This window comes from Oncorhynchus nerka, linkage group LG10, assembly GCF_034236695.1.
Source record: "Oncorhynchus nerka isolate Pitt River linkage group LG10, Oner_Uvic_2.0, whole genome shotgun sequence".
Taxonomy (NCBI): domain Eukaryota; kingdom Metazoa; phylum Chordata; class Actinopteri; order Salmoniformes; family Salmonidae; genus Oncorhynchus; species Oncorhynchus nerka.
This window is the reverse complement of record NC_088405.1, coordinates 91,989,122-92,012,596: the sequence shown is the minus strand read 5'-3', so window position 1 is coordinate 92,012,596 and position 23,475 is coordinate 91,989,122. Positions and strand designations below refer to the sequence as shown.

Sequence of the window (23,475 nt, the reverse complement as noted above, 5' to 3'; positions counted from 1 at the left end):
CCCCCCCCTCCCTCTCCCCCTCCCTCCCTCTCCCTCCCTCTCCCCCTCCCTCCCTCTCCTCCCCCTCTCCCTCCCTCCCCTCCCCCCTCCCCCCCCCCCCCTCCCTCTCCCCCCCTCCCTCCCTCTCCTCCCCACCTCCTCTCTCTTTCTCAGATGGTTGTCCGGGTCAGTGTAACAGGAATGGTCAATGCAGCCTGGGTCAGAACAGCTGGCACTGTGATTGCCACACTGGCTGGAGAGGACCTGGCTGCAGTGTTGCCATGGAGATCTCCTGTGCCGACAACAAGGACAACGAAGGAGGTGAGCGGTGAAGGTTCACAGGAGGAAGGCTGAGGAATGCTGTGTCCACTTAGTAGATTTGCCTATGAAAAGAAAAATGAAGGTATGACATTCCCATGCATGACTCATGATTTGATTTGGAATCAACAGTACTTACAGTATTTGTGAAACTATACTGCTGACGAGGGAAAAATATATATTTATTTCCTCTAAATATCCACTTGTAAGGCACAGCAGCATCTCTCAGGTATGGCAATTGACAAGCTCTTTGATTCTCCCGGACTAGCAGCAGTCAGCCAGACGCCTGCCTGGGTTTCTCCTAGAGGTTTCCTCCCAGTGAGTTGCTCCAGGATCAGAGAGGTGTGATTGTGAGTCTGGTGTTATCAGGCCTGAATGGCCCAATTATGGAATCCTTCTGTCTGTGTGAGCTAGCGTTGAGCAGGCTGGGGAGAGAGGAGAAGCTGGTTGAATCGATGCCGTCTTCACCTCCTCCTCCCCAGAGTGCATTGGGGATCAGTGACTTGGAGTTTGCGGAGATGGATGTCCATATTACCCCCTCATCCCTCCCTGATGGAGGATTAAGTGACCCCCCACCCCCCCTCCTGTGACCATTTGTGAGAGGATCAAAGACGCCTCGGAGATGCAGTCAGCTCCTCTCCAAGCAGCCAGCTCCTCTCCAAGCAGCCAGCTCCTCTCCAAGCAGCAGCTCCTCTCCAAGCAGCAGCTCCTCTCCAAGCAGCCAGCTCCTCTCCAAGCAGCCAGCTCCTCTCCAAGCAGCCAGCTCCTCTCCAAGCAGCCAGCTCCTCTCCAAGCAGCAGCTCCTCTCCAAGCAGCAGCTCCTCTCCAAGCAGCCAGCTCCTCTCCATGCAGCAGCTCCTCCCCAAGCAGCCAGCTCCTCTCCATGCAGCAGCTCCTCCCCAAGCAGCCAGCTCCTCTCCAAGCAGCCAGCTCCTCTCCATGCAGCAGCTCCTCCCCAAACAGCCAGCTCCTCTCCAAGCAGCCAGCTCCTCTCCATGCAGCAGCTCCTCCCCAAGCAGCCAGCTCCTCTCCAAGCAGCCAGCTCCTCTCCATGCAGCAGCTCCTCCCCAAGCAGCCAGCTCCTCTCCAAGCAGCCAGCTCCTCTCCAAGCAGCCAGCTCCTCTCCAAGCAGCCGCTCCTCTCCAAGCAGCCAGCTCCTCTCCAAGCAGCCAGCTCCTCTCCAAGCAGCAGCTCCTCTCCAAGCAGCCAGCTCCTCTCCAAGCAGCCAGCTCCTCTCCAAGCAGCCAGCCAGCCCCATTCAATCTGTCAGTGCAGTGTTATCTAACATGAAAATGATACCCGTGACTATTTTTCCTTGCTTAGCGGCTAAGTAGTGTGCCGAGGCCAGAGCTATGTCGATCTTAAAGAGGGCTTTCTCTGTGGCATGTCAGGCAATTGAGTCCGGATGCTATGCTTCCAGGTATCTCAATGCAGCCCCTGGAGGCCTTTCATCTTTAATCTCTCTGGTCTGAGCAATAGGGTAATATGCTCCGAGGACGATAGGGGGTTTTAACAGTCTTTACAGCCAGTCCATTTCAATGTGTGGCTGGATGCCTGGCAGGCTGGCTGTTGAGGTTCATCAAAAAAAAAATCCTCCTTCTTCATTGGAGATGTTGTCATACTTCCTACTCACTTCCTTAATCTGTCTATCAGGTGTTTATCAGTCTCCCTCCCTTTCTGTTTCTCCCTCTCTGTCTCTCCCTCTCTGTCTCTCCCTCTCTGTCTCTCCCTCCCTGTCTGTCCCTCCCTCTCTGTCTCTCCCTCTCTGTCTCTCCCTCTCTGTCTCTCCCTCTCTGTCTCTCCCTCTCTGTCTGTCTCTGTCCTCCCTCTCTGTCTTCCCTCTCTGTCTCTCCCTCTCTGTCTCTCCCTCTCTGTCTCTCCCTCTCTGTCTCTCCCTCTCTGTCCTCTCCTCTGTCCTCCCTCTCTGTCTCTCCCTCTCTTTGTCTCTGTCTCTCCGTCTCTGTCTCTCCCTCTCTCTCTCCCTCTCTGTCTCTCCCTCTCTGTCTCTCCCTCTCTGTCTCTCCCTCTCTGTCCCTCCCTCTCTGTCTCTCCCTCTCTGTCTCTCCCTCTCTGTCCTCTCCCTCTCTGTCTCTCCCTCTCTGTTTGTCTCTGTCTCTCCCTCTCTGTCTCTCCCTCTCTGTCTCTCCCTCTCTGTCTCTCCCTCTCTGTCTCTCCCTCCCTCTCTGTCCCTCCCTCTCTGTCTCTCCCTCTCTGTCTCTCCCTCTCCGTCTCTGTCTCTCCCTCTCTCTCTCCCTCTCTGTCTCTCCCTCTCTGTCCCTCCCTCTCTGTCTCTCCCTCTCTGTCTCTCCCTCTCTGTTTGTCTCTGTCTCTCCCTCTCTGTCTCTCCCTCTCTGTCTCTCCCTCTCTGTCTCTCCCTCTCTGTTTGTCTCTGTCTCTCCCTCTCTGTCTCTCCCTCTCTGTCTCTCCCTCTGTTGTCTCTCTGTCTCTCCCTCTCTGTCCCTCCCTCTCTGTCTCTCCCTCTCTGTCTCTCCCTCCCGTCTCTGTCCCTCTCCTCTCTCTCTCTCCCTCTCTGTCTCTCCCTCTCTGTCCCTGTCCCCCTCTGTCCCTCCCTCTCTGTCTCCCTCTCTGTCTCCCTCTGTCTCTCCCTCTCTGTCTCTCTGTCTCTCTCTCTCTCTCTCTCCCTCTCTGTCTCTCCCTCTCTGTCTCTCCCTCTCTGTCTCTCCCTCTCTGTCCCTCCCTCTCTGTCTCTCCCTCTCTGTCTCTCCCTCTCTGTCTCTCCCTCTCTGTCTCTCCCTCTCTGTTTGTCTCTGTCTGTTTTATTTCACCAAATAAAAGCTGAAAGATCAGACAGAAAAAGTTTACAAAGTCTGAAAGTAGTTTGCATAGTTGAAAGTGTTTGTTTTGACAGTTCTGAATTAACACGCTTGCTTGTGTTAGTATGCAGAGAGAGAGAAAGAGAGAGGATTCGCCCTCGGGGTTGTGAGTGATGTCCTGTTTGACTTTGATGTCAGTGTCATTGGTTTTGATTAAAAGTACGACAGGCAGGCACTGTGCTGGGGAGAAGGGTGCAGATCACCATTTCTGAAGGAGAACTTCCTTTGTAGGCTCCTGAGTGTCGCAGCGATCTAAGGTAGAGGTGTCACTACAGACCCTGGTTTGATTCCAGGCTGTATCACAACCGGCCGTGATTGGGAGTCCCATAGGGCAGCACACAATTGGCCCAGCATCGTCCGGGTTTGGCCGGGGGTAGGCCGCCATTGTAAATAAGAATTTGTTCTTAACTGACTTGCCTAGTTACTTAAAGGTAAAGTAAATAAAAATGTTTGTTTTTTAAATTGAGAATGAGGGAAAAATACCACACACATCCTAATGAATATATAACATTAGTTGAAGAGAAATAAATGAACCTGTGAAAAGAATGGAAAGGGAATGAACATTTGAATATATGTTGTGTTGACACAGTATAGAGGGTACACAAGATGGTAAACCTGCATGTTTTCAAATGTTCTTTGTTGCACTGTTTTCTGCTTGACAACGATCTTGTGTTATTCTGCCCAACAACAAAAGGAAAAATGACAAATCAACAAACAAAAGAAATGCCATTGGATCATTATTTATTTGTAGCGGTGTCTGTCTGTCCAGGTTATTTTATCATGTGCTTCCCCTTACAGACGGACTGACAGACTGCATGGATCCCGACTGCTGCGCTCAGAGTCTGTGTCTGACAAATCCACTGTGCCTGGGATCAAGGGATCCACTGCAGATCATCCAGCAGAGCCAATCACCTTCGCTGAAAGTCAGATCATTCTACGACAGAGTCAAGTTACTGGTGGGGAGGGATGGCACCCACATCATCCCTGGGAACAACCCCTTCAACTCAAGGTAGTGTACCCATCTATCAATTCTACTTACTTCGGGATATAATCAACTGTTTATACAGTAAACATCAGCATAAGGTCAGAATATTCTATAGTAATTACCACTGACTTTCACAGTCACACAGTCTCACAGTCACACAGTCACACAGTCACAGTCACACAGTATCACAGTCACACAGTATCACAGTCACACAGTATCACAGTCACACAGTCACACAGTATCACAGTCACACAGTATCACAGTCACACAGTCACACAGTATCACAGTCACACAGTATCACAGTCACACAGTCACAGTCACACAGTATCACAGTCACACAGTCACACAGTATCACAGTCACACAGTCACAGTAACACAGTATCACAGTATCACAGTCACACAGTCACACAGTATCACAGGGCATTCGGAAAGTATTCAGACCTCTTAACTTTTTCTATATTTTGATACATTACAAAATCTACACACAATACCTTTTAATGACAAGGTGAAAACAGGTTTTTAGAAGTTTTTACAAATGTATTAAAAATAAAAACAGAAATACTTCATTTACATCAGTGTTCAGACCCTTTGCTATGAGAATCCAAATTGAGCTCAGGTGCATCCTGTTTCCATGTATCATACTTGAGATGTTTCTACAACTTGATTGGAGTCCACGTGTGGTAAATTCAATTGATTGGACATGATTTGGATAGTTACACACCTGTCTATATAAGGTCCCACAGTTGGCTGTGCACGTCCTAGCAAAAGCCATGAGGTCGAAGGAATTGTCCGTAGTGCTCCGGGTCAGGATTTTGTCGAGGCACAGGTCTGGGGAAGGGTACCAAAAAATGTCTGCAGCATTAAAGGTCCCCAAGAACACAGTGGCCTCCATCTTTCTTAAATGGAAGAGCTGGCAGCCCGGCTAAACTGAGCAATCGGGGAGAAGGGCCTTGGTCAGGGAGGTGACCAATAACCCGATGGTCACTCTGACAGAGTTCCAGAGTTCCGCTGTGGAGATGGGAGAACCTTCTAGAAGGGCAACCATCTCTGCAGCACTCCACCAATCAGGCCTTTATAGTAGAGTGGCCAGATGGATGCCACTGGTCAGTAAAAGGCACATGACAGCCCGCTTGGAGTTTGCCAAAAGGCATCAAACTTATTCCATGAGAGACAAGATTCTCTGGTCTGATGAAACCAATATTGAACTCTTTGGCCTGAATGCAAAGCGTCACATCTGGAGTAAACCTGTAACCATCCCTACGGTGAAGCATGGTGGTGGCGGCATCATGCTGTGGAGATGTTTTTCAGAGGCAGGGACTGGGAGACTAGTTAGGATCGAGGGAAAGATGAACAAGAGGATCTGCAGAGAAGAATGGGAGAAACTCCCCAAATACAGATGTACCAAGCTTGTAGCATCAAACCCAAGAAGACTCCAGGCTGTAATCACTGCCGAAGGTGTTTCAACAAAGTACTGAGTAAAGGGTCTGAATACTTATGTAATGTGATATTTCTGTTTTTTATATTTTATACATTTCTAAAAACCTGTTTTTGCTTTGCCTTTATGCAGTACTGTGTGTAGATTGATGAGGGGAAAAAACGATTTAATCCATTTTAGAATAAGACTGTAAACGTAACAAAATGTGGAAAAAAGTTAAGGGGTCTGAATACTTTCTGAATGCACTGCACTGTACATTAAGAGATTTGATTCATGTGTTGTTACACCATCTTCATACCTTCACCTCGTAGCTATGTCCTCTCTTGCAGCCTGGCAGCGTTGATCAGAGGCCAGGTCGTGACCACGGACGGGACTCCCCTGGTGGGGGTCAACGTGACGTTTGTCAAGTACCCCCACTATGGCTTCACCTTGACTCGTCAGGACGGCACGTAGGTGATTTTTTTGGCTGTCTGAATATGACAACAGATCTTTAGATGTATGAATGGATTTATGTCCCTTAGGTGACTTGGATATCTTTGAGTGATTTGAGGATGGCGAGGATCAACGGGTTTGTAAATCCCCTTTGCCCTCTGTCTTTGTTCCTCTCTAGATTTGACCTGGTGGCCAATGGGGGCGTGTCTCTGGCCCTGCTCTTCGAGCGAGCTCCGTTCCTGAGCCAGGAGCGCACGGTGTGGCTACCCTGGAACCGGTTCTATGCCATGGACACGCTGGTGCTGAAGACGGAGGAGAACACCATCCCAGCCTGTGACCTCAGCGGCTACGTCCTACCCGACCCTGTGGTGGTGGCCTCGCCCCTCTCCTCCTTCTTCAGCTCTCACCCTGCAGAGAGGCACATCATCCCTGAGACTCAGGTGCATACACAGCGCTCTCTCTCTCTCTCTCTAGCTCCTCCTTCTTCAGCTCTCACCCTGCAGAGAGGCACATCATCCCTGAGACTCAGATACATACACAGCGCTCTCTCTTCTCTATCTCTCTCGCTCTCTATCTCTCTCGCTCTCTCTCTCTAGCTCTCTAGCTCTGTTTCTCTCTCTCAACTCTCTAGCTCTGTTTCTCTCTCTAGCCTCTCTCTCTCTCTCTCTCTCTAGCTCTGTTTCTCTCTCTCTAGCTCTCTCTCTATCTCTCTCTCTCTCTAGCTCTGTTTCTCTCTCTCTAGCTCTCTCTCTCTCTCTAGCTCTCTCTCTCTCTCTCTCTCTAGCTCTGTTTCTCTCTCTCTAGCTCTCTCTCTCTCTCGCTCGCTCTGTTTCTCTCTAGCTCTGTTTCTCTCTCTCTCGCTCTCTCTCTCTCTCTAGCTCTGTTTCTCTCACTCTCTCTCTAGCTCTGGTTCTCTCTTTCTCTTTCTCTCTTTTTCTCTCTCTCTAGCTCTGTTTCTCTCTCTCTCTCTCTCTCTCTCTCTCTAGCTCTGTTTCTCTCTCTCTCTAGCTCTGTTTCTCTCTCTCTCTATGTGTCTCCTCTCTCTCTCTCTCTCTCTCTCTCTCTCTCTCTCTCTCTCTCTCTCTCTCTCTCTCTAGCGCTGTATCTCTCGCTCTCTCTAGCTCTGTATCTCTCTCTCTCTCTCTCTCAGCTCTCTCTCTCTCTCTCTCTCTCTCTCTCTCTCTCTCTCTCTCTCTCTCTAGCGCTGTATCTCTCTCTCTCTCTAGCTCTGTCTCTCTCTCTCTCTCTCTCTCAGCTCTCTCTCTCTCTCTCTCTCTCTCTAGCTCTGTTTCTCTCTCTCTCGCTCTCTCTCTCTCTAGCGCTGTATCTCTCTCTCTCTCTCTCTAGCTCTGTATCTCTCTCACTCTAGCTCTGTTTCTCTCTCTCTCTCTCTAGCTCTGTATCTCTCTCTCTCTAGCTCTGTATCTCTCTCTCTCTCTCTCTCTCTAGCTCTGTTTCTCTCACACTTTCTTGTCTTCTCTGTCTCACATTGCTCTCTTCCTCTTTCTTGTCTTCTCTGTCTCACGTTTCTCTCTCCCTGCTCCTCCTAGGTGGTTCATGAGCAGCTGGAGATCCCGGGCACAGGTCTGAAGCTGTGCTACCTGAGCTCTCGTGCCTCCGGGTACCGCGCCCTGCTGAAGGTGACCATGACCCAGGCCCTGGTGCCTCTCTCCCTGACCAAGGTGCACCTGATGGTGGCTGTGGAGGGACATCTCTTCCAGAAGTGGTTCCACGCCTCTCCTAACCTGGCCTACACCTACATCTGGGACAAGACAGATGTCTACAGGCAGAGGGTCTATGGTCTGACCCAAGCGTCTGGTGAGTAGCAGCGTGAGATGTTTGGTCCGTTATATTAGACGTAACCATCTACCCAGACACAGTACCATGTTATCTGTTACTGCAACAGGTTGGCAGAGCTTTCTGACAATCTCTCACTCATTCTAATCAGACATAAGTTTTCTATCCTTCTCTAAATTATCACACGTTTAGTTAAGTTGACACCAGCGCAGTAACAGACTGTGCTACTGTGTAGGTGTGAACAGTTGTCTACCTCGGGGCCTATCCATTCACACATACAGCATGTGATCAGGCTGAGTACGTTTCTCTCTCCACACACACACACACACACACACACACACACACACACACACACACACACGTCTCATTTAATGTCACTCGCCTGATTAACATTCCTATTGCAGTAAACTAGACCTGTGTATCACGTGTGGTTGGTGTGACCATGAAGACATTTAAATCATTCACTGACTGTACGTTCAATGTCTGTGTTACTTTATGAGGCGATGCTAAAGTTTGGGATGGAGAATGAAGTGTTATTCTCCTGTTTTTCTACAGTGTCCGTGGGGTTTGAGTACGAGACGTGTCCCAGTCAGATCCTGTGGGAGAAGAGGACAGCGATGCTGCAGGGATATGAGCTGCTGCCCTCCAACTTAGGGGGCTGGTCCCTGGACAAACATCACACCCTCAACATCGCCAGTGGTACGACTCTACAACGTTTTGTTTTCATATTTGATGTATTTGATGTATTTGATTGAGACAGTGGAGAGTAGACAGGAAAGGAGAGAGAGATTGCGAGTCGGAAAAGGGCAATGTGTTTTTTAAAGACCTACATCCTTTAAAAGTCAGAACAGGGCCGTTTTAGAACTGAGTTCCCTCACGCCGGAGCAGACAGGCTACTATCACAGTCAGATCATTCACAACTGTGTGAATTCTTTCCGGGTTTTGTTTAGTGTTGTGAAATGTTCAAAAGGTGCGGTCACTGAAACCAGACCACTTATTTGAGCGAATGAATGTTTAACATCCAAGTAGCCTTGTCTCGTCTCATCTCTATATCAGTGCAGTGCCACTGCTAATCTCCTCCGACAACACCAGTGTTTCACCTCCGTGTTTGACAGGATTAGGCGTGCCCTGAATACCAATCGAATGTTCCTGTGTGTAGGCAATGACAAGCAGGGAGTCAATGACGACAGCTGGTCTTACTGGGGATCGACGCATAATGACATTACAGACAAGAGACTTCACAATTTACATACGTTTAAAAGTGTGTGTGTGTGTGTGTGTGTGTGTGTGTGTGTGTGTGTGTGTGTGTGTCTCTGTGTCTGTGTCTGTGTCTGTGACTGCGTGTGCGTGTGTGTGTGTGTGTGTGTGTGTCTGTCTGTGTGTGTGTGTGTGTGTGTGTGTGTGTGTGTGTGTGTGTGTGTCTGTCTGTCTGTCTGTCTGTGTGTGTCTGTGTCTGTGTGTGTGTGTGTGTGTCTGTGTGTGTCTGTGTGTGTGTGTCTGTGTGTGTGTGTGTGTCCAGAAGTCCCCACAAGAATAGTAAACAAACAAAAAAAATGTGACCAACTGAGGATCATTTTGTTTGTCTCCACAAGGTCAAATGCTATTTCTATTGGGTTTAGAATTTGGGTTAGTTTTAGGGTTAGGTTTTCGGGTTAGTGTACCATTTAGGGCTAGGAAAATAGGATTGGGACTGAATTGTGTTTCCCCCCACGAGGTTAGATACACATGCAGTGCCATCAGAAATGATTCACACCCCTGGACTTTTCCCCCATTTTGTTGCTAAAAAAAAGTCTGATTAAAATGGATGTAATTGTCATTTCTGGTCAACGATCTACACGAGGTACCATGTCATGTCAAAGTGGAGAAAAAGAAATGTGAACATTTTATTTAATTATTTTAAAATATGAAAAAGAAAACATTATACAACTATTCAACTCCCTCCCCACCCTGAAACTCACCTTGTTTCTATAGCAACCGTTTGAACAGTATTGGATTACAGATTGAATTACTTTGTTTTATTTTTGGGAAAGTCTAAAATGATAAGTAAGTTCATATTAAGATGGAGGTTGATTTTAAAAAAGGGGGTCTTTGTTCCCTTGCTGTATTTTTAGGATCTAAAAGGATATCGTTTTGAATCGGAACTGTTTGCCTCTACTGTTTCAGGGATCTTACACAAAGGCAGTGGGGAGAATGTGTTTGTCTCAGAGCAGCAGCCTCCAGTCATCAACAGCATCATGGGTAACGGGCGCAGGCGCAGTATCTCCTGTCCCAGCTGCAGTGGTCTGGCCGAGGGCAACAAGCTGCTGGCCCCCGTGGCGCTGGCCTGTGGGGGGGACGGCAGCCTGTACGTGGGAGACCTCAACTTCATTCGCCGAGTCTATCCCACCCTCAACACCACAGCTGTGTTGGAGCTCAGGTAAGGTATCAACAAACAGAGGGTGTCAGTGGAGGAGGGTGTCAGTGGAGGAGGGTGCCAGTAGAGGAGGGTGTCAGTGGAGGAGGGTGTCAGTGGAGGAGGGTGTCAGTGGAGGAGGGTGTCAGTGGAGGAGGGTGTCAGTAGAGGAGGGTGTCAGTGGAGGAGGGTGCCAGTAGAGGAGGGTGTCAGTGGAGGAGGGTGTCAGTGGAAGGAGGGTGTCAGTGGAGGAGGGTGCCAGTAGAGGAGGGTGTCAGTGGAGGAGGGTGTCAGTGGAGGAGGGTGCCAGTGGAGGAGGGTGCCAGTAGAGGAGGGTGCCAGTGGAGGAGGGTATCAACGTACAGAGGGTGTCAGTGTAGGAGGGTGTCAGTGAAGGAGGGTGTCAGTGAAGGAGGGTGTCAGTGGAGGAGGGTGCCAGTGGAGGAGGGTGTCAGTGGAGGAGGGTGCCAGTGGAGGAGGGTGCCAGTAGAGGAGGGTGTCAGTGGAGGAGGGTGTCAGTGGAGGAGGGTATCAACGTACAGAGGGTGTCAGTGTAGGAGGGTGTCAGTGAAGGAGGGTGCCAGTGGAGGAGGGTGTCAGTGGAGGAGGGTGCCAGTGGAGGAGGGTGCCAGTAGAGGAGGGTGCCAGTAGAGGAGGGTGTCAGTGGAGGAGGGTATCAGTGGAGGAGGGGTTAAGTAGGATGATGGGTGGAAACTAACAAGGTTGGTTTCTTTGTTTTGTTTTCAGAAATAAAGACTTGAGGCACGGGTAAGTTATGCGCCGTCCAGCAGCTTGGTGACATTGCCTGACATACAGCTGTAGAAAGCGATAGTTGTCTTCCTGTATGTTGGGGCGCCTTTGGAATGTTCTCCCAATCTCTGTTTTAGTCCTTAGAGGGATTATCTGTCACACCTCTTGAAATTGATTTTAGTTGCTGGAGGTTATTATTATTACCATCTAAAATATATATATTTTTTTAAATGTTATTTTACCTTTATTTAACCAAGTCAGTTAAGAACAAATTCTTATTTTCAATGACGGCCAAGGAACAGTGGGTTAACTGCCTGTTCAGGGGCAGAAATATTCTCTCATATAATTTCTCCGTAGGAACAACCCAACACACAAGTACTACCTAGCGGTGGACCCAATGTCTGGGGCGGTCTTCCTCTCAGACACCAACTCTCGGCAGATATACCGCGTGCGCTCACTGACCAGCGGGCGGCAGTTGTTGGACAATGCCCAGGTGGTGGCTGGGACTGGCGAGCAGTGTGTCCCCTTCGACGAGGCTCGCTGTGGGGACGGGGGCAAGGCCATGGAGGCCGCACTCATGAACCCCAGGGGTGAGTACCAGGAGCAGGGGAGGTGACAGTGCCTTGTTACTGAGTACTGTTGCAGGGCTGCTGTGCTCCACACGTTCACTATAAAATCAGTTCCACTCCTCTAATTTCCTGAAGAATTATTTTGCTATAGCTGACTGTCCCTTACAAACTGTCACTTGCAAACTGTCCCTTACAAACTGTCACTTGCAAACTGTCCCTTACAAACTGTCCCTTACAAACTGTCCCTTACAAACTGTCATTTACACATTTATTGTGGGATTTTACACAGGTTCACCTGCTGTTCATTTGGGGTGTTTAGCTGTCACTCAATATCACAGGAGGTTGGTGACAGCTTAATTGGGGAGGACGGGCCTCGTGGTAATTTTATTTATTTAATTTCACCTTTATTTAACCAGGTAGGCTAGTTAAGAACAAGTTCTCATTTGTAACTGCGACCTGGCCAAGATAAAGCAAAGCAGTGTGACACAGACAACACAGAGTTACACATGGAGTAAAACAAACATACAGTCAATAATACAGTAGGAAAAAAGAAAACAAAGTCTATGTACAGTGGGTGCAAATGAGGTAAGATAATGGAGTTAAGGCAATAAATAGGCCATGGTGGCGAAGTAATTACAATATGGCAATTAAACACTGGAATGGTAGATGTGCAGAAGATGGATGTGCAGGTAATGGCTGGAGTGAACTAGGTGAAATAGTATCAAATTCCATTTTCTCTGTTCCAACCATTATTATGAGCCGTCCTCCCTTATTAAGCAGCCCCCACTGATCAATATCTATCTAGTGTAGGCTATCTTCAGGGGGTGGGTGTATGGAAACGACAGGGATTTGTTCAGAGCAGTGACCTGGAAAAGAGACGCTGGCACTTCCTGACACCAAACTGCCGGGCGTGGTGTTGCTCTGTCACTTGGTGTCACAAGCAGGGTGAGGAGCTAGCACACCGACATCCGGATGCCAGTTCCATGTTCCAACAGAATACCTGATGAGCACAACTTTGTTTTGACTGTTTGTGTCAGCAGCACCAGAACTAGTTTTCACATGTCAGAATGTTATGATTTCTAACCCCCCCCCGCCCCCCCCTCACGTCAGAATGTTGTGATGTGTAACCCCCATGTCAGAATGTTGTGATGTCTAACCCTGCCCCCCCCATGTCAGTATGTTGTGATGTCTAACCCCCCCCCCCATGTCAGTATGTTGTGATGTCTAACCCCCCCATGTCAGTATGTTGTGATGTCTAACCCTGCCCCCCCCCCCATGTCAGTATGTTGTGATGTCTAACCCCCCATGTCAGTATGTTGTGATGTCTAACCCTGCCCCCCCATGTCAGTATGTTGTGATGTCTAACCCCCCCCATGTCAGTATGTTGTGATGTCTAACCCCCCCCATGTCAGTATGTTGTGATGTCTAACCCCCCCCCCATGTCAGTATGTTGTGATGTCTAACCCCCCCCATGTCAGTATGTTGTGATGTCTAACCCTGCCCCCCATGTCAGTATGTTGTGATGTCTAACCCCCCCCCATGTCAGTATGTTGTGATGTCTAACCCTGCCCCCCATGTCAGTATGTTGTGATGTCTAACCCTGCCCCCCCCATGTCAGTATGTTGTGATGTCTAACCCCCCATGTCAGTATGTTGTAATGTCTAACCCCCCCCCCCATGTCAGTATGTTGTGATGTCTAACCCTGCCCCCCCATGTCAGTATGTTGTGATGTCTAACCCCCCCCCATGTCAGTATGTTGTGATGTCTAACCCCCATGTCAGTATGTTGTGATGTCTAACCCTGCCCCCCCCATGTCAGTATGTTGTGATGTCTAACCCTGCCCCCCCCATGTCAGTATGTTGTGATGTCTAACCCCCCCCATGTCAGTATGTTGTGATGTCTAACCCTGCCCCCCCCCCCCATGTCAGTATGTTGTGATGTCTAACCCTGCCCCCCCCCATGTCAGTATGTTGTGATGTCTAACCCTGCCCCCATGTCAGAATGTTGTGATGTCTAACCCCCATGTCAGTATGTTGTGATGTCTAACCCTGCCCCCCATGTCAGTATGTTGTGATGTCTAACCCCCACCCCCATGTCAGTATGTTGTGATGTCTAACCCTGCCCCCAGAATGTTGTGATGTCTAACCCTGCCCCCCATGTCAGAATGTTGTGATGTGTAACCCCCCCCCATGTCAGTATGTTGTGATGTCTAACCCTGCCCCCCCCCATGTCAGTATGTTGTGATGTCTAACCCTGCCCCCCATGTCAGTATGTTGTGATGTCTAACCCCCCCATGTCAGTATGTTGTGATGTCCCCCCCCCCCTCCCCCATGTCAGTATGTTGTGATGTCTAACCCCCCCCCATGTCAGTATGTTGTGATGTCTAACCCTGCCCCCCCATGTCAGTATGTTGTGATGTCTAACCCTCCCCCATGTCAGTATGTTGTGATGTCTAACCCTGCCCCCATGTCAGTATGTTGTGATGTCTAACCCTGCCCCCCATGTCAGAATGTTGTGATGTCTAACCCCCCCCCATGTCAGTATGTTGTGATGTCTAACCCTGCCCCCCCATGTCAGTGTGTTGTGATGTCTAACCCTGCCACCCCCATGTCAGTATGTTGTGATGTCTAACCCCCATGTCAGTATGTTGTGATGTCTAACCCTGCCTCCCCCCCATGTCAGAATGTTGTGATGTCTAACCCCCCCCATGTCAGTATGTTGTGATGTCTAACCCTGCCCCCCCCATGTCAGTATGTTGTGATTTCTAACCCCCCCCCCATGTCAGAATGTTGTGATGTGTAACCCCCCATGTCAGTATGTTGTGATGTCTAACCCTGCCCCCCATGTCAGTATGTTGTGATGTCTAACCCTGCCCCCCCAGAATGTTGTGATGTGTAACCCCCATGTCAGTATGTTGTGATGTCTAACCCTGCCCCCCCATGTCAGTATGTTGTGATGTCTAACCCTGCCCCCCATGTCAGTATGTTGTGATGTCTAACCCTGCCCCCCCATGTCAGTATGTTGTGATGTCTAACCCTGCCCCCCCGTCAGAATGTTGTGATGTGTAACCCCCCCATGTCAGTATGTTGTGATGTCTAACCCTGCCCCCCCCCATGTCAGAATGTTGTGATGTCTAACCCCCCCCCATGTCAGTATGTTGTGATGTCTAACCCTGCCCCCATGTCAGAATGTTGTGATGATGTCAGTATGTTGTGATGTCTAACCCTGCCCCCCATGTCAGTATGTTGTGATGTCTAACCCTGCCCCCCATGTCAGTATGTTGTGATGTCTAACCCTGCCCCCCATGTCAGTATGTTGTGATGTCTAACCCCCATGTCAGTATGTTGTGATGTCTAACCCTGCCCCCCCCATGTCAGTATGTTGTGATGTCTAACCCTGCCCCCCATGTCAGTATGTTGTGATGTCTAACCCTGCCCCCCCCATGTCAGTATGTTGTGATGTCTAACCCCCCCCATGTCAGTGTGTTGTGATGTCTAACCCTGCCCTGCCCCCATGTCAGTATGTTGTGATGTCTAACCCTGCCTCCCCCATGTCAGAATGTTGTGATGTCTAACCCTCCCCCATGTCAGTATGTTGTAATGTCTAACCCTGCCCCCCATGTCAGTATGTTGTGATGTCTAACCCTGCCCCCCCCCATGTCAGAATGTTGTGATGTCTACCCCCCCATGTCAGTATGTTGTGATGTCTAACCCTGCCCCCCATGTCAGTGTGTTGTGATGTCTAACCCTGCCACCCCCATGTCAGTATGTTGTGATGTCTAACCCCCATGTCAGTATGTTGTGATGTCTAACCCTGCCTCCCCCCATGTCAGAATGTTGTGATGTCTAACCCCCATGTCAGTATGTTGTGATGTCTAACCCTGCCCCCCATGTCAGAATGTTGTGATTTCTAACCCCCCGCCCCCCACGTCAGAATGTTGTGATGTGTAACCCCCATGTCAGTATGTTGTGATGTCTAACCCTGCCCCCCCCCCATGTCAGTATGTTGTGATGTCTAACCCCCCCCCATGTCAGAATGTTGTGATGTGTAACCCCCCATGTCAGTATGTTGTGATGTCTAACCCTGCCCCCATGTCAGTATGTTGTGATGTCTAACCCCCCCCATGTCAGTATGTTGTGATGTCTAACCCTGCCCCCATGTCAGTATGTTGTGATGTCTAACCCTGTCAGAATGTTGTGATGTGTAACCCCCTGTCAGAATGTTGTGATGTCTAATGTCAGTATGTTGTGATGTCTAACCCTGCCCCCCCCATGTCAGAATGTTGTGATGTGTAACCCCCATGTCAGTATGTTGTGATGTCTAACCCTGCCCCCCATGTCAGTATGTTGTGATGTCTAACCCTGCCCCCCCATGTCAGTATGTTGTGATGTCTAACCCTGCCCCCCCCATGTCAGTATGTTGTGATGTCTAACCCCCCAGTATGTTGTGATGTCTAACCCTGCCCCCCATGTCAGTATGTTGTGATGTCTAACCCTGCCCCCCCATGTCAGTATGTTGTGATGTCTAACCCTGCCCCCCCCATGTCAGTATGTTGTGATGTCTAACCCCCCCATGTCAGTGTGTTGTGATGTCTAACCCCCCCCCCATGTCAGTATGTTGTGATGTCTAACCCTGCCTCCCCCATGTCAGAATGTTGTGATGTCTAACCCCCCATGTCAGTATGTTGTGATGTCTAACCCTGCCCCCCCATGTCAGAATGTTGTGATTTCTAACCCCCCGCCCCCCACGTCAGAATGTTGTGATGTGTACCCCCCCCCATGTCAGTATGTTGTGATGTCTAACCCTGCCCCCCATGTCAGTATGTTGTGATGTCTAACCCTGCCCCCCATGTCAGAATGTTGTGATGTGTAACCCCCCATGTCAGTATGTTGTGATGTCTAACCCTGCCCCCCATGTCAGTATGTTGTGATGTCTAACCCTGCCCCCATGTCAGTATGTTGTGATGTCTAACCCTGCCCCCCCATGTCAGTATGTTGTGATGCCTAACCCCCCATGTCAGTATGTTGTGATGTCTAACCCTGCCCCCCATGTCAGTATGTTGTGATGTCTAACCCTGCCCCCCCATGTCAGTATGTTGTGATGTCTAACCCCCCCCCCATGGCAGTATGTTGTGATGTCTAACCCTGCCCCCCCCACGTCAGAATGTTGTGATGTGTAACCCCCCATGTCAGTATGTTGTGATGTCTAACCCTGCCCCCCCATGTCAGAATGTTGTGATGTCTAACCCCCCATGTCAGTATGTTGTGATGTCTAACCCTGCCCCCATGTCAGAATGTTGTGATGTGTAACCCCCATGTCAGTATGTTGTGATGTCTAACCCTGCCCCCCATGTCAGTATGTTGTGATGTCTAACCCTGCCCCCATGTCAGTATGTTGTGATGTCTAACCCTGCCCCCCCATGTCAGTATGTTGTGATGTCTAACCCCCCCCCCCATGTCAGTATGTTGTGATGTCTAACCCTGCCACCCCCCATGTCAGTATGTTGTGATGTCTAACCCTGCCCCCCATGTCAGTATGTTGTGATGTCTAACCCTGCCCCCCATGTCAGTATGTTGTGATGTCTAACCCTGCCTCCCCCCATGTCAGAATGTTGTGATGTCTAACCCCCCACCCCCATGTCAGTATGTTGTGATGTCTAACCCTGCCCCCATTTCAGAATGTTGTGATGTCTAACCCTGCCCCCCCATGTCAGAATGTTGTGATGTGTAACCCCGCCCCCATGTCAGTATGTTGTGATGTCTAACCCCCCATGTCAGTATGTTGTGATGTCTAACCCCCATGTCAGTATGTTGTGATGTCTAACCCCCATGTCAGTATGTTGTGATGTCTAACCCTGCACCCCCCCATGTCAGTATGTTGTGATGTCTAACCCCCCATGTCAGTATGTTGTGATGTCTAACCCCCCATGTCAGTATGTTGTGATGTCTAACCCTGCCCCCCCATGTCAGTATGTTGTGATGTCTAACCCCCCCCATGTCAGTATGTTGTGATGTCTAACCCTGCCCCCATGTCAGTATGTTGTGATGTCTAACCCCCATGTCAGTATGTTGTGATGTCTAACCCTGCCCCCCCATGTCAGTATGTTGTGATGTCTAACCCCCATGTCAGTATGTTGTGATGTCTAACCCTGCCCCCCCCCATGTCAGTATGTTGTGATGTCTAACCCCCCAGTATGTTGTGATGTCTAACCCCCCATGTCAGTATGTTGTGATGTCTAACCCTGCCCCCATGTCAGTATGTTGTGATGTCTAACCCCCCCATGTCAGTATGTTGTGATGTCAAACCCCCCTCATGTCAGTATGTTGTGATGTCTAACCCCCTATGTCAGTATGTTGTGATGTCTAACCCTGCCCCCATGTCAGAATGTTGTGATGTCTAACCCCCCTCTCTCTCTTATGTCTTTCTGTCTGTCAGGGATCGCTGTGGATAAGAACGGTCTCATGTACTTTGTTGACGCCACCATGATCCGTAAGGTGGACCAGAACGGCATCATCTCCACCCTGATCAAGACCAACGACCTCACGGCGGTCCGCCCACTCAGCTGTGACTCCAGCATGGACGTCAGTCAGGTCAGGAGGGAACCACATGGAGCAAAACAAAGCTATGTTTTATATATTTTTATATTTTGGACTTATAGGTCCTTTTGTGTGGGCAGAACACCTGTGTAGTGCTGCTGAGGCTAGACTTTGCAGTCTAAAGGACATCTCCATCGCTCTGCCTTATGGCCAAATACACTAAGCTGGACAACTACAGAGACTGTATTTTAGAGGGATATACACTACATGACTAAAAGTATGTGGACACCTGCTCATCGAACATCTCATTCCAAAATTATGGACATTAATATGGAGTTGGTCCCCCCCTTTGGTGCTATAACAGCCTCCACTCTTCTGGGAAGGCTTTCCATCAGGTGTTGGAACGTTGCTGCAGGGACTTGCTTCCATTCAGCCACAAAAGCATTAGTGAGGTCGGACACTGATGTTGGGCGATTAGGCCTGGCTCTCGGTCGGCGTTCGTATTAAAGGACCCAAACCATGAGAAACAGCCCCAGACCATTATTCCTCCTCTACCACTGTACAGTTGACACTATGCATTGGGGTATGTAGCGTTCTCATGGCAACCACCAAACCCCATAGTCCAATGACGGCGAGCTTTACACCACTCCAGCCGGTTGCTCGGCCATACAAACCCATTTCATGTGAAGCTCCCGACGAAACAGTTATGGTGCTGACGTTGCTTCCAGAGGCAGTTTGGAAGTCGGTAGTGAGTGTTGCATCAGAGGACAGACGTGCTTCAGTACTGTGAGCTTGTGTGGCCTACCACTTCGCGGCTGAGCCGTTGTTGCTCCTGGACATTTCCACTTCACAATTGTTGGAAAGGTGGTATCCTATGACAGTGCCACATTGAAAGTCACCGAGCTCTTCAGTAAGGCCATTCTACTGGAAATGTTTGTCTATGGAGATTGCATGGCTGTGTGCTTGATTTCATACACCTGTTAGAAACGGGTTTGGATGAAATAGCCGAATCCACTCATTTGAAGGGGTGTTGACATACTTTGTTTATATAGGGTATCTACAACTGGTCCTACATAGTGCTGCCTGTTTGTAGTCATACATTGACCGTATCAATACCCACCTATACAGTAATCCAATCTCTACTGTCTTCTGAGTAGGGTTGCACAATTCCGATATCTTTCCCTAAATTCCCAGGTTTTCCAGATTCTCCCTGTTGGAAAATTTCTGGACTCAGGAGGGAATAACCTGGGAATTTTGGGGAAGTTACCAGAATTGTGCAACCCTACTTCTGAATAGTGTGTGAGAGAGAGAAAGTTGGATAGACTTGAAAGACTAAAGGGAGAGATCTACAGAGCGCTGGAGGGAGACTAGAGGGAGAGATCTACAGAGGGCTGGGGGAGACTAGAGGGAGAGATCTACAGAGGGCTGGGGGAGACTAGAGGGAGAGATCTACAGAGGGCTGGGGGAGACTAGAGGGAGAGATCTACAGAGGGCTGGAGGAGACTAGAGGGAGAGATCTACAGAGGGCTGGGGGAGACTAGAGGGAGAGATCTACAGAGGGCTGGAGGGAGACTAGAGGGAGAGATCTACAGAGGGCTAGGGGAGACTAGAGGGAGAGATCTACAGAGGGCTGGGGGGAGAGATCTACAGAGGGCTGAGGGAGACTAGAGGGAGAGATCTACAGAGGGCTGGGGGGAGACTAGAGGGAGAGATCTACAGAGGGCTGGGGAGACTAGAGGGAGAGATCTACAGAGGGCTGGGGGAGACTAGAGGGAGAGATCTACAGAGGGCTGGGGGAGACTAGAGGAGAGATCTACAGAGGGCTGGGGGAGACTAGTGGGAGAGATCTACAGAGGGCTGGGGAGACTAGAGGGAGAGATCTACAGAGGGCTGGGGGAGACTAGAGGGAGAGATCTACAGAGCGCTGGGGGAGACTAGAGGAGAGATCTACAGAGCGCTGGGGAGACTAGAGGGAGAGATCTACAGAGGGCTGGGGGAGAGATCTACAGAGGGCTGGGGAGACTAGAGGGAGAGATCTACAGAGGGCTGGGGGAGACTAGAGGGAGAGATCTACAGAGCGCTGGGGGAGACTAGAGGGAGAGATCTACAGAGCGCTGGGGAGACTAGAGGAGAGATCTACAGAGGGCTGGGGGAGAGATCTACAGAGGGCTGGGGGAGACTAGAGGAGAGATCTACAGAGGGCTGGGGGAGACTAGAGGAGAGATCTACAGAGCACTGGGGGAGACTAGAGGGAGAGATCTACAGAGGGCTGGGGGAGAGATCTACAGAGCACTGGGGAGACTAGAGGAGAGATCTACAGAGGGCTGGGGGAGAGATCTACAGAGCACTGGGGGAGACTAGAGGGAGAGATCTACAGAGGGCTGGGGGAGACTAGAGGGAGAGATCTACAGAGGGCTGGGGGAGAGATCTACAGAGCACTGGGGAGACTAGAGGAGAGATCTACAGAGGGCTGGGGGGAGACTAGAGGGAGAGATCTACAGAGGGCTGGGGGAGACTAGAGGGAGAGATCTACAGAGGGCTGTGGGAGACTAGAGGGAGAGATCTACAGAGGGCTGGGGGAGACTAGAGGGAGAGATCTACAGAGCGCTGGGGGAGACTAGAGGGAGAGATCTACAGAGGGCTGGGGGAGACTAGAGGGAGAGATCTACAGAGCGCTGGGGGAGAGTTCCAGTGTGTTTGTGATGACTGATGACTCGACTCGTGTGTTCTGTGTCTGTTGATCCAGGTGCGTCTGGAGTGGCCCACTGACCTGGCGGTGAACCCTACAGACAACTCCCTGTATGTTCTGGAGAACAATGTGATCATGCGCATCACTGAGAACCACCAGGTCAGCATCATCGCTGGGAGGCCCATGCACTGCCAGGTCCCGGGCATCGACTACTCCCTGAGCAAGCTGGCCATCCACTCAGCTCTGGAGAGCGCCACGGCCATCGCCATCTCCCACACCGGCGTGCTCTACATCGCCGAGACGGACGAGAAGAAGATCAACCGCGTGCGGCATGTCAGCGCCTCCGGAGAGATCTCTCCGCTGGCCGGCGCCACCTCCGAGTGCGACTGCAAGAACGACGTCAACTGCCAGTGCTTCTCTGGCGACGAGGGCTACGCCACAGACGCCGGGCTCAACGCCCCCTCCTCGCTCGCCGTGTCTCCCGACGGCACGCTGTTCATCGCTGACCTCAACAACATCCGCGTGCGGGCGGTGAGGCGCAACAGGCCCGTGGCCACGCCCATAGGGCTGTATGAGGTGGGGTCACCGCGGGAACAGGAGCACTATGTGTTCAGTAGAGATGGGCTCCACAGACACACAGTCAGTCTGATCACCGGAGAACTCCTGTATAACTTCACCTACGGGCCGGACGGGGAGCTGGCTGCTGTGGCTGATAACTGTAACAACACCCTGAAGGTGAGGAGGGACGGCTCTGGCCTGCTGAGGCTGGTGCTGCTGCCTGAGAACCAGGTGGTCAGCCTGGGGCTGGACCCTGCCGGCGGCCTGCGCTCCGTATCTGCCCTGAACCAGGAAGTGGCGCTGATGAGCTATGCTGCGAACACAGGTCTGCTGGCCTCCAAGGCTGATGAGACTGGATGGACCAACTTCTATGAGTAAGGGAAAGGGAAAAGGGGGATACCTGGTCAGTTGTCCAACTGAATGAAAGGGGGGTACCTGGTCAGTTGTCCAACTGAATGAAAAGAGGGATACCTGGTCAGTTGTCCAACTGAATGAAAGGGGGGATACCTGGTCAGTTGTCCAACTGAATGAAAGGGGGATACCTGGTCAGTTGTCCAACTGAATGAAAGGGGGGGATACCTAGTCAGTTGTCCAACTGAATGAAAGGGGGGGATACCTGGTCAGTTGTCCAACTGAATGAAAGGGGGGATACCTGGTCAGTTGTCCAACTGAATGAAAGGGGGAATACCTGGTCAGTTGTCCAACTGAATGAAGGGGGGATACCTGGTCAGTTGTCCAACTGAATGAAGGGGGGATGGGAACAATCAATATCCACGTCTTCAGCACCCAGGGAACAGTGGGTTAATTGCCTTGCTCAGGGGCAGAATGACAGATTTTTACCTTGTCAGCTCTGGGATTCAATCCAGCAACCTTCCATTTACTGGCCCAACGCTCTGTGTGAATATACTTGTGTATATATGTGTAATGTGACTGGGTAAATGAACAATTCAGTGATATAACTCACATGTTCATGTGGGCTGAAGTAAATGAGTAATCACCATGGAAATAATGCATGAGAGAGAGAGAGAGAGAGAGGGGAGAGAGAGAGAGAGAGAGAGAGAGAGAGAGAGAGAGAAGGGGGAGAGAGAGAGAGAGAGAGACAGAGAGAGAGAGAGAGCGAGAGAAGGGGGAGAGAGAGAGAGAGAGAGAGAGAGAGCTGAGAGAGAGCTGAGAGAGAGAGAGAGAGAGAGACAGAGAGAGAGAGAGAGAGAGAGGGGTCTGGATTCTGTCAGATCAACAGTATGGTTATGTCACTGTCACCATCTGGTATCTGACACTGGTACTACACTGAATACTAGAGGACATCTGTTGGTCTCACGTTTGATTTAAACAACCAACCTTTGTTTCCCAGCACACAAGGATTTTTCCCCCCTCCATGTCTACTTGACTCAGCTCTGTGCTCTTCCTTTCCCCCTCGTGCAGGTATGACAGTGAGGGACGTCTGACTAACGTCACCTACCCAACGGGAGTGGTGACCAGCCTGCGCCGGGAGATGGAGCAATCCGTCAAGGTCGACGTGGAGCGCTCCAACAGAGACGATGACGTCACCGTCATCACCAACTTGTCCTCTGCGGAGGCGTCCTACACCGTGGTGCAAGGTAACTAACAATGTCACCCCCCCTCCAACAAAAAATATATAATTCTCATAAAAAATATATATTCTACGAATTGGAATTTTGGTCATGTTGCTGCCCGACAAGACGGCCCCTGATCCCAGAGGTTATTACAGCCGTTTAGCGCGGAGGGAGAGAGAGCAATAGAGAGAGGATTTCCCCACTGACCCACGGGGGTGTGACAGAAAATAAATGCTATTTCATCTGTACGTCTGGAAACGACTGGGGTCGTGAGAATAAGAATTGAAGAGATTGATATGAAAGTCTACCCTGGGGAGGGCGGGTGGCGGGGGGGGGGGCTCGTAAAAGAGGGCAAACTGACTTGTCTACCTCTAACTGCACACTTTATTTCAATCTGATGTGGGAGTTCTGACTGAAATGGCGTCTCCAAAGTAAATCTGTCTTTAAAAGGATCGCAAAGTTTACTTCTCCTGTTTCAAGGAGATAAATTTGAGTTTTGAAAGATGTTAAGAGCTGGTTTTGAGTTACTCTTGTTTTTGTTAGACGTGTTTCAAAAGGTTTTCCTCGCGTTAAACTCCACGGATTATTTTGTTTCCAGAAACCTTTTTTTCGTCAATTGTAGTCCAT

The 23,475-nt window shown here is 50.1% G+C and overlaps 1 protein-coding gene across 1 annotated transcript in view; it reads left to right on the top strand.

Annotated features, from left to right (window-relative positions):
- LOC115125502 (teneurin-2-like) overlaps positions 1-23,475 on the top strand; it is a 486,685-nt gene that overhangs the window by 446,680 nt on the left and 16,530 nt on the right. Inside the window, exons 14-25 of the mRNA XM_065023942.1 lie at positions 154-300; positions 3,930-4,140; positions 5,881-6,000; positions 6,162-6,423; positions 7,534-7,801; positions 8,336-8,479; positions 9,944-10,196; positions 10,920-10,940; positions 11,280-11,512; positions 17,927-18,081; positions 20,774-21,648; positions 22,697-22,872. Coding sequence (XP_064880014.1) covers positions 154-300; positions 3,930-4,140; positions 5,881-6,000; positions 6,162-6,423; positions 7,534-7,801; positions 8,336-8,479; positions 9,944-10,196; positions 10,920-10,940; positions 11,280-11,512; positions 17,927-18,081; positions 20,774-21,648; positions 22,697-22,872 — 2,865 coding nt within the window. The remainder of the gene's footprint in view (positions 1-153; positions 301-3,929; positions 4,141-5,880; positions 6,001-6,161; positions 6,424-7,533; positions 7,802-8,335; positions 8,480-9,943; positions 10,197-10,919; positions 10,941-11,279; positions 11,513-17,926; positions 18,082-20,773; positions 21,649-22,696; positions 22,873-23,475) is intronic.